The sequence below is a fragment of the Notolabrus celidotus genome, chromosome 8, assembly GCF_009762535.1.
Source record: "Notolabrus celidotus isolate fNotCel1 chromosome 8, fNotCel1.pri, whole genome shotgun sequence".
Lineage (NCBI taxonomy): Eukaryota > Metazoa > Chordata > Actinopteri > Labriformes > Labridae > Notolabrus > Notolabrus celidotus.
The window spans coordinates 22106780-22123808 of NC_048279.1; the positions used below are offsets into that span (position 1 = coordinate 22106780).

Consider the following 17029-nt stretch of genomic DNA (forward strand, 5'->3'; position numbering starts at 1 on the left):
TGCTTTACTCTCAAAATGTAATCAACGTTGAAATTCTGCACTGCGTTGAAAAAGTAGATCTGTGAATTCTTAGCTAATGCTAATGTTGCTAAAGTAAACACACACTCTCTCTCTCTACGCACACAAGACATTTCAAACAATAAACAGCCCAGTTTTGAATCTGAAGCAGAGTAAAATACAGAACAAGTAGAATATTAAAATTCAAATCTGTTTCTAATAAATGGACACATCTGTCTTGTTTACTCCTATATTATATGACAATACTGTCAAACAGTGTTGTGCACTGAATTAAGAAACAGTAATTGCTCAACAGTATGTAAAGTAAAATAAGGTCGTGAACTGAAGCTGAGGTGCTTTTAGATTTAACATTCAGAAGTTTATTCACACTTTTTAGTGAGCTTGTGGTTTTGTCAGCTAAAATCCTCATGACAGACCTTTATTTTGGAGCTTTCAGCCCATTGTCTCCTTCAAAGCACCGCATCTGTGTGTCATTATGTCGGCCTGTCTGCTTTCACATTTATATCCAGTTTTTAATCATGCTTTGTGTTAACATGCCACTAATGCATGCCAGGACTGTGTGAGTAGGACGAGTGTGTGTGTGTGTGTTTATGTGACTGTCCCTTTTATACATTACCTGACTTGTCTCTGCGCTCAAAGCCACTGCGTACTAATATTATGATAGTGATTAGAGATGTCTGCGTTTTGTAGACTAAACAAATAAATATCATCATCTTCGCTAGTTGGCACCAGAATTACAAGTCAGTTAAACAAATTATGAATATTTTTATTATTGCAGGCCTGGAATGCTGGTCATATGTTGTGTCTGAGCTGCCACCTGCCTTAGCCAGTGCTATGGCTCTGTTTAATGGTTACTACCGAAATGCTACAATGCTCTATTACCCGGTTGTAATGAAGCACTGATGACATGCAGTGTTGTTAGGCAGTATTTTTATTTAGAAAACAGAGACTAAGTCATATGTAGGCTGTGTCTGCTTAAAATGGCATATAACGATTAGACTAGAGCCATGTGTAACCAGCACAGTGTAAATTAACCTGCAGCCTGGAGGACCAGGGGCTGGTGGTGCTAGCTCCGTTAATTTTAGACACATATTGACATTGTTTGGTGAATTATCACCTTTAACTATGAAATCAGCATCAAAATGTAAGGATCAGACAAAAAAGGTTTTCACAAATTTCACCAAATAACTTTAAAAATCTAGAGGACAAGCTTTGCCTCTGGTTGGACTTTCCTGGACCCTGCATACTTCTGAAATTAGTTTTCCAGTGATTTAGCACTCTGCTTTCATAATTTTCTAAGATTCACAAAATCAAAGCAGCACAGATTGAAAATTCATGACTCTTCTGGTCATTAGCTCCTAAAGCACTGGAGCAACCATTCCCAACAATGCAACTAAAAGCATGTTTTCACTGAACCTTCTGTAAACCGAGGCTGTGAAATAGCTCACTATTTATTATATATGATCCACTATAGTGAGTTTGCCATTTTTTTTTTTTTGTGAGCATTTTTGTACCTTCTATGGTAGACTCAAAGTATCCCACAATGCATCAGGATTAGAGTTTTGAAACCTTCATACAGTCTATGTGTGAAACCCATGGTCACAAACCAATACATGTCACAAAGCATTGCCCTGAGAAAGTAATAAAAAAGAGGGGGGAGTTGAAATGAGAGAACTGCTTCATTCAAAACCTGTAGATTTGTAACAAAAGCATTCTGTCAAAGGTTTTGCACTTCATGCAGCTCTTTATCACTCTGCTTGATCATATCATATATATATACAGAGAGTTGACTGTATTTGTTGTCCTACCGCATCAGGTCAAACAAAAATCCGGCAGAATGTCCCTGAAATGATGAAGACCAAATGCACACACAGACTCTGACTTTAGAAGAAGACTAATTAAGACACAGCTGTGGAAATAACAGAAGAAATGCAGAGATTAGTCGCCCAATCCAGAGATGCAGGGTGTCTGATAGAAAAATCTTAGTTGTGTGTGAATTTTTCAGTGTTAGCTCGGGTAATGTATCATATTGGGTGACCAAACAATCCATCTGGGACCCATCACAGTGTCCTGATTGGAAAATGCTAACTGACAATGAACAACCAGACAACTGACCATTCCTCTGTCCACAACTGCAAACATACTGAAGCAAAAATAAATTGTGTTTAATGTTCTGCTAAGATATGTAAATCCCTGGAAAAGTCCTGTTGTCTAAAATGTCTCTCAACTTTGTCACGGTGAGGATTTATGACTATATTATGGCTTTTTAAAAATAATATATGTCCTCCTGTTTGTCAGGCGCAATAAATTGTAATCCTAATGTAATTTCACTTTAACTGTCCAAAAATTAGTAATTGAAAAAATAATCTCACAAGCTTCTTCATCAGAGGATTTTTGTGGGTTTAGTGCAAAGTAAAAGATTGTATGTATTTATCTTACAAAGATGGTCAGTCACTGAAACACTCTAAAAAAAGTTGTAGGTGCAGATTTTAGGTCAAATTAAGATTAAGAAAAAATGCCTTTTCTAGATTAGGTATGTGAGATCACAGCTTTGACATCCTTGGTTTTGTATTTCCTAAGGATCATTTGCTCCTTCATACACATGTCCTCTCCATTTAAATACAATATATCAGATCCTCCAGTCTGATCAGATTGTATGGTTGTGTATTGCCTTCTTTGTTTGAAGATCATTTGTTGCTGAGACGATGCTTTTCTCTTCAGTTTGAATCTGGTTGGCTAATTGAAAATGCTTTTTTTTTTTCTTTGTCTGTTGTTTATTTTGCATGTGTCTTGATTCTTGTTAAAAATCATCCCGGCAATATCACTTGACTTGTGCCATGATTTTTGATCCTACACATTTCGCCATGGTAACCATATCATTCCTGTCCCCCCCCCCCCCCCCCACCCCTCCCCTCCCCTCCCCCCTTCCCCCCACATCCTCGTCCTCTGTCTGTCGTCTGACTCGCCTGAATAAAAGTTCCCATGATGCACGGTGCCACCACCTCCACTGTTTCGTCGGCTTCGACCCCAGTCACCAATGTTCCTTTCGCTGAATCAGCCACCTCGAATCAGGTTTGCTCTTTCATTTCAGTTCTCTTTTTATTTTAACTCTTGAGTCCTGTTCAAAGTCTATCTCCTCATCAGGTCAAAGTGTCACTGTCACCTGTGTTATGTTCACATTTCATCCGTCCTCTGTGTTCAGTCTGATGCGATGTGAGCAAATGAAAACAGGATTTATTCTGAGAGCGATCTCAAAGTAGCTGTTTTCATTTGAATGTTGTACTTTCTGCGTAAAAAACAACATCTGTCACAGTCCTTCATGTAATCCATGGACACACAATATGAGACCTTAAATCTTTTAATGAATTGGCCTCTTATAAATGAGTTCCTCCCTAAAATTCGAAACAATATAAAAAGAAAATCTTGTCCCACAAAATTTGGCTGATCTTTACAACTAGCAAATTTTGTGCAACTTTTGTAGTTCAATTGCTTTTTGCAACTTGGTTGTGGCTTCATTTCAACAACAGTGTAGTTATCAGGTATAAAAGTTAAACCCTCAGAACAGCTGACTTTGCATTACTACTGTGGCTTATAACTCACTCGTACTAACTTTCACTGCAGGTTACTGTTTTGATCCTTGTGCTCCACCTCTCATCCCTCTTTCTCTCTCCCCTGCAGTAGACCCCTCCGAGCTTCTGACCCCCGAACCGATGGAGCTCCAGTGCGTTCCCATGGAAACCCATTTCTGTCCCGTCCCCAAACTGCTGGTGGCAGCTCCAGTGGCGCTAAACTCAGTAAGCCTTTCCCGAAACCCCAGTTAAACTCCCTAGGGGCAGTTATCTCTCTGAATGCAGCAAACATGTGCCTCGCCCACAGACACACTGACTGAGTGGCAGTGTGAAACTTCTAATACAACATTATCACTGATAGAAAGCTGCAATGGTTCACGCAATACAAGCCCAGACAAGTTACTGTTGATTTAAAGCAGCCATCCTGATGCAGTGTGACCTGATCAGGCTGAGCAATACAGCTCCCTCCTTCTTACAGCCATACATGCCCTCACCTTAAAAGTGCAGCAGACATGTGCACACAAACACACACACACACACACACACGCACACACACACACATTCACATTCAAGACTTACATGCCCTTTATGGGTTGGAGCCATCACATGAGGCGACCCAACATATTTGACTGTTCCAAAGTCAGAAACTCTTAAGAGGATTGGACCTGTCTCTGGTCTACAACCATCAACGTGTTGTCACAATGAAAGAGTGTTTCATATCATGTCATGTTTACGTTTCACGATGGCTACAAATGTACATTTATTTTCTACTATGTTCATCATTCAGTCTGTTCTGATGGTCTCATTGCCTGATGACGAGTCAGTGAGTCATCGATAGTTTATTTGTGCCTTTGATTTATCTGCTTGTATGCAGAGGAGACATAGTTTCCCCGAATAATTCAAAACACTAGGCAGCATACAATGAAAGGTGTTGTTGAGTGAAATTTAAGGCACTATCTGTTATTACACAAATAATGTGTATAAGCCTATAGCTCTCATTGTAAAAAGATCCAATAACTACAGTGGTTTCCACTATGAATTTATGTTATATCATAAACTTTAAGTATATTTCATATGCTTTCATAGTCAGTATCTGGTACTTACTGAATCTTAGCAGCAGATGAGGCATGCTTTCCATGCGATGCAGCAACCTTAAACAACTACAAGCTCTCCCAATATGAAGCTACAATCACTCTCTACTAAACAGACTGAGTTTAGAGGTTTTAATCAGGTGAGGTAAGAAAACCTATAACAAAAAAGAAGCTCAAATGATTAAACTAGGTTTAAAGGGTAGTGATAGATGTGGTGACTGACAAGAAAGGTTGGTTGATCATGTTTTGAAACAATGACAATCTGCAGGCGTTTGTATACCCAAATTCAAATGTGCCTGTTCAAGTCATCTAAATTGCTTATTACAAGTCTTTACTTTCTGCACAAACCCAGATTCCCTGTATTCAGATCACCTAAAATCAGGGTAAAGACAAAATCATCAAGTCTCAGATTTAAAATCTAAAAACTTCAACCTTAAACATTTTATCAGATGTCGGAGCTGTTGTTGCACAAAATGGGAGCTGGATTTGTTTCCAGATGTTGTGCCTAAAGTCAGTGTGTGCCAAATGGTGGTTTATGCAAGGAGCACCTCGTCTAATGCAATACCTGAAGAATTCCCTAAAATCAATATCTCCCTCTCAAATGAAAATAAGTCTTTTTGGAAAGGAAGTTTGTGTCTTCTCTTTGTGGCTTTGGGATCAAATGAGCGACTCAAGAGTTTTGTGTTTCAGGACTCTTCAGGGAGAAAGCTCAGAACTTGAAATCATCCTGGCTGACTTTCTAATGTGTGGTCTTTTTTAACAGTCTGTGCATCTTGTCGAGCTTTGGCGGCCACAGCTGTTATTACCAAAACTGAGTTATGGCAAAGAGTTAGTCTAATTATTTAAAAAAAATACAAACCCTGTGAAATGTTGTTTTCCAAATGTCTGTAAGAAATGTTCAGTCGGTGTGAAATATTCACACAATGAATTTATAGAAACTTGGTTAAACACTTTTTATACCCAAATTCAAATGTGCCTGTTTGGAGTCCACTCAAACCACCACTGTCAGTTCACTGTATGGACAGACCAGTGCTAAAAGAGATAATATGTGAATAATGAATCACACCCATTCTACTTTATTCCCTGAGACAGCTGTGCTGTCTGCTGGCTTATGTGAAGAGTTTAAACACTGAGTTGTGTGCACACACAGGTATGGCAGAAAAGACAATGGATCACATCTTTGTTTAGTTGTAAGTGCTGCTGATATGATGGTTCTTCCCCCTGAACGTGTTTCCTTTTAAATAATGTTATTGTGTGGTGAATGTATCTAAAGCAAAAACTCTGCACATGCCCTTCTAACAGACAGGCATGTCTTAATGTAAGGATTCACTATCTAAAGATTATCTCTGAGGTCTCATAGGTACCATGCTGATACTGTGTTCAAACATATGAAACTATGTGTATTGTTATATAGATTTATATTTCATGTTGACGGACAGTGTGACTACTTTTAGAAATATCTTTCGCTCAGAAAAGATAGATCAGAATTGTACTTTTTGAAGTACATATGTACACAGTACAAGTACTAGTATATTACAGTACCATGTCTTGTTTGACTGGATTTGTACCCCTACTTTTGAAAGTGCCCATGTGCCCAGAATGCACCTGTAAACATTGGACTAATCAGTAGGCAGCATGATGGACATAAACTCAAGTATCACTGCAGAGAGACCTCCCAGTGGGAGGAGCTATTGTTGCAATAAGGGCAGTATCCCTCACTGGTTCCCAATAATGAACAGTGCTAACTGTGTTCAGTGGGAGCAGATAGGAAGCACTAACTCCTGGACTGACCCTGGGTTTATGTGTGAATGTGCTCTCCTATTTCCACCTGTGCATCCAAATCAGTGTGTCACCTAAACTTCAGTAACAGACTCTGATGTTCACATTGAATTGGTTTAAATGTACTTATACAGTGTTGTTGTTAGGCGAAATTGACCTCTGCGAAATGGCTAGCTTTCTAGTCTTGAAGCTAAGTCTATAAGCTAGCTGTCCTCTGGTACAAGCTCATTATGTGTGCTGACATGGAAGAGATATCATTTTCTTCTCCAGCCCTTGAAAGAATATGAAAACATGAATTCCCTTAATTGCTGAAGATCTTTACAATCCAACATTTCTCTTTTTTCTCTACATGTCAAACAAACTTTTACGTGGCCTGTTATTTTTCTATTATCTTACATTTTAGTACCAACGCATATTTCCTTTACTCGTGTCTTTTGTTGGGTTTAGTCGCTACTGTATCTTGAGTCCTTGAAGAATTAAAACACAAATTATCTCTCCTGTTTGATGAAATGAATGACAAGAATGTCCAGACAAGTTTGTCTGAATCTTACAGCTTTGAAAGACTAGCTTTGTCCAGCCAAGTAATCCTCTAGCCTTCGTCTCTTTGCCCCTTCACGTCATTTTGCCTTCACTGACTGCTGTCCAGCTGGAAAAAAATAAATACTTGATTAATAAATTGTGCCTCCTGCGGGAGTTAGATTTATTTAAGTGCATTGATGCACAAGAGGATATCAGTGAGGAGAAATGTGTTGAAGTGGGAGAAAAAACAGTTTTTACCTCTTTCCTGCTGTCATTGTCTAGTTCTTGATTTCTTTTGGCCTCGTTGTCTTTTTCTCATGTGGACATGAATTAGTCTGGAATATGCAAAATGCTCTGATCACTGTGTGCAGTGATCAGATCCTTCAGCATGTAGAGAGTTAGTAGATCCTGAGGATACTTATGTTGCCCGGGCACAAACAAAGGGCCTTATTTCCCGCTCACTGTATAAAGATTTGATAGCTGTGTATGAAAGTAACATGTATTAATGGTAATTTAAGCTTTTTTTATCAGACATTAAGAAAAACACAGCATGGAAATAAAAAAAACTCATTTATACATAGTTGATAGTTTGTGTAGACCAAGAAGAAAAAAAAACAATAGTATTTAAATCATTTGTATACAATGATGGAGTCATTGTTAATGGTAATAGTTGCTGTTGCTATGGCAACAAAATGACAACATGGCTACCTTTCTATTATCCTAATTGTGAATTTTTTCACATTCATGAAATGACATACAACACTAACTTATTGAAAAGGGAATGTCTAATTAGTTTGTCTTGTTATTGGGACGTGATCAATATTTTATATGAAAACTGAAATCCTTGATATATATCCAAAGGTCCTTAGGGGAGATCAGGTGTTTATTTTGTTTTGTTTATTTGACCTTCCTTGTTTTCTCTTCTTGTACATGGTGTTTTTGAGCATTAAGAATGGACTCTGGCTTTTAAAGCCAACACCTATCTGTCAGGGAGGTAAAGAGGCTTTTGGACTGTAGAAAGAGCTTCATCTTTGTTTCTTAAATACCTTACATATTAACCGTCTCTCCCCTCCTGCAGACCGGACTCGCTCAGTGTCCTGTGTGTGGAGGTGTGTGAGCTTTCATTAGTGAGATCTGTTTCAGTTTGGGCCAAGAAGGTGGTCCAGAGGCCTCTTTGTGCCCAGCTGTGCTGGGTGATGTCGAACCTTGCTGAGGTGTATACGAATGTGTAACGTTCACCTTGTTTGCACTTATGTACATAACTATGTTAAAAATACTCAAAATTTATTTTGAATAAATATAGATAAAAGAGTTGATGAAAATCAAATCAATGTATTGTTAATTATATGAGTATGTCTATCATTTTATTACAGCATAAATATAATGCTTTGTCCTTTTGTTTGTTTGCAAAAACCCTGTTCTTTGCCGACCACGTCTTTGCCTAGCTCTGAACCAAGGATGCTGAGAAAGCTTTGTTCTGTTTGTTGACTTGAAAACTTTGGCACAGTGATATGTCAAACAAGAGAGGAGGATTTGAGGAGATAGTCAATCAAGAGTGTTAAATAAACTACTGCTAACATTCAACTTATATCTGCATTATGAATATATATCAATGCAGCTGCAGTCTCTTCAGTGATACACCATGAAGGATAAATAAACATGGCGGCTGAAAAAAGCCAGAGAGAAAGAGGAGGATTTGTAAATGAAACTATTGAGGTTCATAGATATGAAAGTTTTTCACAGGGTTTCATTTCACTTTAATTTTGCATTTTTTTTAAGTGAGTTATTCTTTGCTCCCTGTTGTCACTGTTGTCATTATCACAAAACAACAATAAATCTGAATTCTCCTCAGGATTTAAGGCAAAACTACAAACCACCTGGTTTATCTGATGTGACTCTTGGGTTCAACATCTTTACACAGCTCTGTTTCTGGACATTCTGTATAATGCTCTTCAGTTCCTGTTTAAGCCAGCGATTTTGTTGCCATGGCACTTGTCCTAGTGGTGGATGGACTGAGTCATGCTGGTGAAGAAGTTCACAGCCCTCTGACTCCACATGAGGGGAAATGTACATGAGGAGAGCGCTTATAAAACTACGAGTTCCCAGTCACCAACAAGTGAATATGACTGTGATTTCATTTGAAGATTTATCAGTTCTTATCTTTAGTTTAAAATCAATTAGTTGTAATTGTGCCTTTATCATGCAAGGTGTGGTTTTACTTTCATATTCTGCATTTAAATTAACTTAAAGGGCACTTGTATTGTGTGTCTAACATATCATTCTATGATAAAAACTTTGTTGGTGAATTGATATTAAACTGGGTAAATTCTCAGACTGAATGGCAGCCTGTGGAAGATGATGAGGGCCAAAGACTGTTCAGGACTAAGCCATATGAAAATCTCTCCCTGACACTCTAGGAAAGACTTAAAGTGACTGCTGTCATCTATCCTTTCACTTGCTGTTTTCTGCTTGTGGTGCTTGTATGTGCTGCTGTGCTACATGCCAATTTATTTTGCTGTGTATAGCTATTAAGAGTAAGTTACTGTGCCTATGATGATTTCTGCAATTTCTGTTTGACCTTTAATAAACACTTAACTGTGATGCTCTTCTGGTGTGTGTTGTTGAATATATTTTTGGCCCATTTAAAGAGTCATCTCATATGAATCTCTTACTCTATGATACATGTTTATGACTTGGAAATATTTATGCTAATGTAAAGGGTTAAAAATTCATTCACATCAATCCAATGTATTCTGGAATATTGCAAAAGAAACCACAACTTCAGACTTCAAGTCTTTTTTATTAGTGCCGTAAAGAGCTCTGTAAATGTAATATGTGTTATTCGATGGTGTGATTCAAGAGACACATTTACATTTCTGTGAAGAGGAAACATTGAGAGATGATTGGTTTGGCATACAACAAAGTTTCCTTCAAGATTAAACCGAGGACATGGCAGTAAATGAGTTTTGCCCACTTGGACACACTTGAGATTGTACATTTGATAATAGCAAAATGCAGTTGTGTAGTTCTACAATCATTATACATCAATATTATTCATCTGATTTTTTTTTTATCCAAATCCTTAAATCAACCAAAGGTAACACAACAAAATAGTAAAAATATTTATATTAACACATTTTAATCTTAGATGAGCCATCTGTATGGATGTACTGAATGGACATATGGTCATACATTTTATATATTCATTTTCCTTTAACAGTAAATAACTTCCAGTGGAGTTTTTTTGTTTTGTTTTTTAAGATCTCATCTTACTTTTCTCTTTTAGATAACACAGCTTGTTTCCTAATGATATTGTATAATGTTCTAGCTTTCTGTAAAACTAAACAATAAGCTGGTAAACAATAAGCTGGTAACTGCAATAGGCCAGACCATGACATGCCATGCTGCCAATGCAAACTCTAGTAAGGTAAGTTCAGCATATTTCTGTGATTTTGTGGTCTTGCAGCTTGGGGATACAAGTAATCATCTTCTGTTGTTGAGTCGACATCTGGAAAAATCAACTGTCCAATCTGAAAACAGAGTAAATAAAATGTATGGGGGCATATGTATGGGGGCATATCTATGGTGGCTCTGAAAGACAAAACACATTTACAAAAGATGAAACACTTTTACAAAGTTTGAGAAGATTTTACATTTTGGAAAACAAATTTACATTTAAGAAACAAAATTACAAAGTCAAAACACTTTTACCAAGGCCAAAACAAATTTACATTTAAGAAAACAAATTTACAAAATCAAAAAAAACTTTTACAAGCGGTGAGACAATTTTACAAACAGTGGAACACTTTTACCATTTCTGAAACCAATTTACATTTATTTCTAAAGGAAAAGGAATGCACCGAACACCGGAAGTGATCCAGGAGTGATCGAGTGAGGGGTCATTTAATTTGTTTGGATGGAGAGAAACCAAACGGAGCGACATTTGGTACTGGTACTCCGTTTGGTACCGGATCACTTCCATTGTTTGGTACATTTCCTTTTTTCGTTAAAAATGAATGTAAATTTGTTTCAGGAATGGTAAAAGTGTTCCTTCATTTTTTTAATTGTTACACAGCTTGTAAAAGTGTTTTTTGGATTTGTTTTTTTTTTCTTAAATGATCATTTGTTTTGGCCTTGGTAAAAGTGTTTTGCTAATTTAATTTCCTTTTATAAAATGTTAAAAAAAAAAATCAGATATGTAAATTTGTCTCCAACTTTGTAAAAGAGTTTCATCTTTTATAAAATTGGTCTGTCCTTCTGGGGCACCGTACATATCCCATTTTTGGCTTCCGTACATTTAAAATATGCCATAAATTCGATTTCGATAGGAGTTTTATTTTCAGTTTATTTTTTAATATCTAGTCTACATGGTGCTTTTATTCTGAAAGCAGTCCCACCGGAAGTTATGTTGTCGTTAGCGGAAACGAGGCTTTTAGCTTCAGGAAATCAGGAGGAAGAAAAAGGTTTCCTTTCTGTAATCTAACCTGCACAGCACCGAGTCAAACACACACTGGAGCTTCAACTAACTGTAGCAGATGGACTCTGGGATGATCACGTTGAATCTGCGGCTCGTTCGTCGATAAAACGCCCGGGTGCCAAGGCGCCGGGCCGGGCCGGGCCGGAACCAGAACCGGGCCCGAGCGGAGGGACCCAGCGCTGCGGTCTGTGACACCGGCGGGCTAGTGTGTTAGTTTGGGGGAGGCTGGCATGCAGTGTGGAGGGGGAGTGTAGTGTTTAACAGCGTTAGTAGTTCTCTGATGATTCAGTTTATTAAATGTAAAGAGGGTCGAGCATGGTGATCACAGACAGCACACAGCTAGCTTTAGCTAACACCAACGACATCAACTTTTCCTCTTAAAGAAGCGACACGACGTGAGGCCAGAACACGGGTATGGGCGGTGTATTTGGGCTTATATGAAGGGCGAGAAATCACTGTGTATCCCTTAAAATCTGTAGTTCGCTGGTTAGCTCTTAAAGGCCTGATAAATGTTTCTGGAGCGAGTATAGCAGACAGGCTAAGTCGTTAGCTGCTAAGTGAGCTGGTCCCAATGAAAGAGTACAAAGTGGTCGTGCTGGGCAGCGGCGGCGTCGGGAAGTCCGCGCTGACCGTCCAGTTTGTCACCGGCACCTTCATCGAGAAATACGACCCGACCATCGAAGACTTTTACCGCAAGGAGATCGAGGTGGATTCGTCTCCCTCCGTGCTGGAGATCTTGGACACAGCGGGGACGGAGCAGTTCGCCTCCATGAGAGATCTGTATATAAAGAATGGACAGGGCTTCATCCTGGTCTACAGCCTGGTCAACCAGCAGTCTTTCCAGGTATCTGATCTGACGGTCACCTGACACACAGGCAGACACTCAGGGGCACTTAACCCTCCTGTTATGTTCGTTTCTCTGGAACAGCAATAATGTTCCAGGGTCAATTTGACCTTATCAAATTCAATTATCCAAAAGTGTCTAAACCACAAAAAATCCAAATACACATTTTTTATAATCTCATTATTAACTCCATTACTAACCATTTGAACCAAGATTTGGTGCATTGGTGTTCTTTAATTCTCACAGATCATGGTTAAATGAGGATAACTCACTTATTTTCATTAAAGGCACTATGAGGAGTTTTTCACCAGCTGAGAAACAGACTGAAACCAACACTGATGCCTCTTTATGACCTTCAAAAGCAAACAAAACCATAAACAACAACACTGATACCTTCTCTGTTGTCATTTTTAATGCCATAAACCACTCAGAGGGGGTAGGTGTCAGACCACATGATTGACATTTGGCTTTAGAAACATCCATTTCTGGCTGTTTTCATGGCAAATAATCACATTGAGTGATAAATCTGGCTGTTAAAAGACAGCAGGTGAGTTTTTTTTTTGAAAACACTACTTTTGCATGTACAGAACAAGAAATAAGAGATATCACTTTGTCCACAATGGGGCACCAAAATTGATATAAATCAAAAGTTCCTCTCAGCAGCTTTAAAATGAATGTTAAAACTTTTTAAATGTGCATTGGAAAGCCCTAAATATAAATACAATAGTTTAACATGACAGATTTTTGTTTATTTTATTTCAAATTTCAAATTTTTTATGAAGTGATGTTGATAAATTAACACCCCACCTCTTCTGTCACATGCTGCCCAGATTTTTATGCTGCATTTAGCTGGTTTAGAAGGCATATGATGCCTAAAATACACTTTTAAAAGGGTCAATTTGACCCACAACACAACAGGAGGGTTCATCAGAGCATTTTGACACTGTGACAGGGTGTGATTCTCACCAGGTGGTAAGGACTGAATCTCAAAGCCCTGCAGCATCTGTTTACTTTGTACAGAAATTAATCAGTTCATCAAATATGTAACCTGAATCAAGTAACATTTATTCAACGCTTGTAATCAGAGATCCTTGAATAACTATTATGCAAATTTCAGCATTACTATGGGAGCAGTTGTGTCTGTTGTAATCATAGATAGATATACTTTATTTCAGACACATAGGTCCATATCAGCACAAGAGTAATATAAAAGACTAAAAATAAGTAAAATACATGTCCAGAAAGAAATAAAAGATAATATGACAACAGTTTACACATTGATTTTGATTAAAGCATAAAAAGGCATTTGTTCCAATGTTTCCAAAAGCAAGAAAAATACCTAGTGTCACTTAATGTGGGCTGAGTGAGCTCCCTTAAAGTTTCATTTTCTGAATCAGCTAAGCGACCCATGAATGTATAATACAAAAAGGTTATTATAAAACTTTGCTGCTGTAGATAGACAAGTGTCTTCAAAATGCAAAATACCTGTACAAAGCAGAAATCCATAATACATTTGTTTACTTCACATGTGCATTCAGCTTCTTTAAGCAGGTTTTACATTCATAGAAACATTTTAGTGTGACTTCATTCACTTATAAAATAGTCTTATAACAGCTGTTTGCTGGTTGAGAGTTTAAGTAGACTCAATTGTAGTAAATTGCCCAACAAAACTTATATATATATATATATGTATATACCAACCAAAATCTGCAGTTAATTAATGCAGCTATACTTATTATGCCACATTGTATGAGTCTTGATTTAGGCTACAATATAATTGAATATTGTAGGTTAATTCTTCTTATGTCCATTGTACACTGTCTTTGCAGTTAGTTTACAAAAGTTAAGTGTACTGAAAAGTTTTGTACTTAGTGGAATTAATGTAAGATCAGTAATAGATGCAGGAAATTAAAACCACGGTCCTATTTGTTGTTGCTGTGTTTGATGAATTATAAGTTATCAAATAGTTTTTTAAGTATGCACACTGTCTTTCCTTGAATGCAATGAATGAATGAATATTGAAAATCTGCTGAGAACTGAACTTATTCTAGTATATTGATGATTTGTTCCAGTGCAGCATGAAAAACCACACACTTATATCCTCTCTTTTTCCTCCCTAAGGACATCAGACCAATGCGAGACCAAATAGTGCGAGTGAAGCGCTTCGAGAAGGTGCCGTTGATCCTGGTTGGAAACAAAGTAGATCTGGAGTCTGAGCGTGAGGTCGCTGGGGCAGACGGGCGAGCTCTGGCTCAAGAGTGGGGCTGCCCTTTCATTGAAACTTCTGCAAAGAGCAAGACCATGGTGGACGAGCTGTTCGCAGAGATCGTGCGACAGATGAATTATTCCACACTGCCGGAGAAGCAGGAGCAGTGCTGCACAGCCTGTGTGGTGCAGTGAGGAAGAGGTACAAGCACTGTCATTCTTATTCTCCTTTTGCATGACTGCATTCATATTCAGACTGCAGCAACAAGCTCACAAGCACAGCACAGTTGGCAGTGTGCTAATTTTACAAAATGTGCTAAAACGTCTCTGCAGTGTCTGTGTAAAATCAGTTCACAAGCTGAGGAGAAATTTGTCACATAGATGACTGTGTTGTCTCAGTGCAGTGTAAGGCAGAGGAGAGGAGAGGTTGGAAGTGAGAATTGCGAGTGGGTGGTGCTGTGTGGCGCAAAAAACGTTGGTTTAGCTTGTTATCATAGGATCACAGAAAGTATGTGGCATGAAGAACACAACTGTAAGAACAGCTCGGGGGGCCAGGGAGAAAAAGAGCCAGTAGAGTAGAGACAAACAGAGCAGACACACTGCGAGTGAGGGAGAATGTGACATCCTGAAGGGCAGATTCTGTGTAAAAACAGGAAGTTGACTTAAGATTCTGTGACAGATGTTGCTTGTGTTACCTGCTGCCTGCACAGATAAACACATAGATGTAGGCCTTCATACCTGCTGTGGTATTAAGCTGTTTTGTTCTTTATCTTTTTGTTTATAGATCCATTTTTTTTGTCTGGATCTACACAAAGATTCTGATGAACCATGCACCTGAGGACTACGTGACATTTGATCCTACTGATATAACTTACCGCAGCTGGTAAGGTTTCCGTTCACGATGGTTTCTGACCGACTGTCACAAAGCATCTGGCAGAAAAGACGTCGGTTCTATTTTTGATATCATAACTGTTGAGACTTTTCTGCTGCAACCTTTACGGCCTTGGCAATGACCCAGGATGGAGTCAGACAGACAGACTTTTAACAAGCAAGAACGGCCATCTGTGAATTTCAGTCTTTTTTTTTCTATCTTTTAGTCGAAAGTATCTCTGAAATAATAAGCAGGAGTGTTTGTGAGGTTGCAGCTAATTTTTTAAAGCTGCTTTAATCACTATTATATACCTTATTATTACTTGTATTATGTCTCAAGTTTTGAATTTGACAAAGTATTTCATAATAAAGAAACATTTTGACTTTTAAGCATGCATGTTTAAAAGTCATCCAAACGGTTTGCTGCCCAGGTACACTGCTCGTGTTATTTTAAAAATCTTGTCTAAAACTGTTCTTTCTACAGACACAAATTCCTGTAATTGTGTGATACAGGGTGACATTTTTAGCTTGAGGAAACTAAAGACAGGATGTATGAATTTTTGGATGAAACCTGTAACACTTACATCAATAATCCTTTACCCAGCAGCCCCTTCTGCTGCCCTTTAATTTACCTTCTTATGTTGGCAGTAGCCTGAAGCAGCTAAACTCATCTGAAAACATGCATGCTTAAAATTGAAAAATGTTCTACTAAATCCACTTGAAGTGATAAGGAAGAGCCATTTTACTGTTTTTAGCCTGAATTCTGTCACAGTCTCTGCAAGGCATGAACCGCGTGGACGCAGGTCTTCCAGTTTCAGTTTTCTCTGTGGGAGAATGATTTTGGAACGACCAAAGGAAGCTCACAGTGCATATTTTAGTGTTTGACTATATGAAGTGTGTTGCTTTAAATTCAGGAGACGCTGATTTCCGTTTTTCATTAAATAACTCTTGCTGCAATGTGGTTTGATAAAAGTTCTGGCACAGTTAATCAGATTTAACTTTGTATTTTTCTTTTTCTTATTGTAACCTATTTATTGAAAACTAATGACATGGGTAGCCAGTTTTAAACCTTTGATTTTATACTAGTTTTGGCTTTTTGTGACTTTTCAGGATTCATGGTACATTGTTTGTTTTTTGAAGCTGAGGATTTAACAGAGCCTTAAATAATTTCTGTTGCACCCTGGTCTCATGTTTCTTTATTTTCTGTTCTCAAAGATGAAAAGCTGTCATTGTTTGGTAATAAACATGTTGGCCTTTCTGCTTGTGTCATTTTAATCAGTCTCAGTATGCACTCAGTATTATCTCTGATGGATAACACAAGTGTTGCGTGACCAGTACTAGTTTTTTTTTACCCCTGACTTTGATGTCATAATGTCTCATTTCAGCTTCAGATAACATTGACAAAACAAGAGTTTAAATTTCGCCTTGAACACATGGTCATGGTACTGTAACAGAAGTAAACTCTTGAAAGAGTAGAACTAGATTTATCAATTAGCTGCCAACGATAGAATGTATTTCCATCTACTTTGATAAAAAAGAAAATTCTCACGTCACCTGCTTAAATGTATCTTTTTTTTCTGCTTCCTTTACCTTCCAAAATATTTTATTCAACCTTTATTTAACCAGATGAGACCCATTGAGATCAAGACATCATTTA

At 38.0% G+C, this 17029-nt stretch overlaps 2 protein-coding genes across 5 annotated transcripts in view; both read left to right on the top strand.

Moving 5' to 3' along the window:
* The window catches only part of mbnl3 (muscleblind-like splicing regulator 3), a 39012-nt gene extending 29430 nt beyond the window's left edge, over positions 1 to 9582 (top strand). For 3 of the 4 annotated variants that reach the window (XM_034689875.1, XM_034689876.1, XM_034689877.1), the window contains exons 7-8: positions 2996 to 3090; positions 3697 to 9582. In XM_034689875.1, coding sequence (XP_034545766.1) covers positions 2996 to 3090; positions 3697 to 3699 — 98 coding nt within the window. In that variant the 3' untranslated portion in view covers positions 3700 to 9582. The remainder of the gene's footprint in view (positions 1 to 2995; positions 3091 to 3696) is intronic. The other variant, XM_034689878.1, reaches the window with a different exon arrangement.
* A 1784-nt stretch (positions 9583 to 11366) lies between these two features.
* rap2c (RAP2C, member of RAS oncogene family) lies at positions 11367 to 16630 on the top strand. Its single transcript, XM_034689755.1, has 3 exons — positions 11367 to 12297; positions 14419 to 14704; positions 15287 to 16630. Exons 1-2 carry the CDS (start codon positions 12025 to 12027, stop codon positions 14695 to 14697), a joined length of 552 nt encoding a protein of 183 aa, XP_034545646.1. The 5' UTR covers positions 11367 to 12024; the 3' UTR covers positions 14698 to 14704; positions 15287 to 16630.
* The last annotated feature ends 399 nt before the right edge of the window (positions 16631 to 17029 follow it).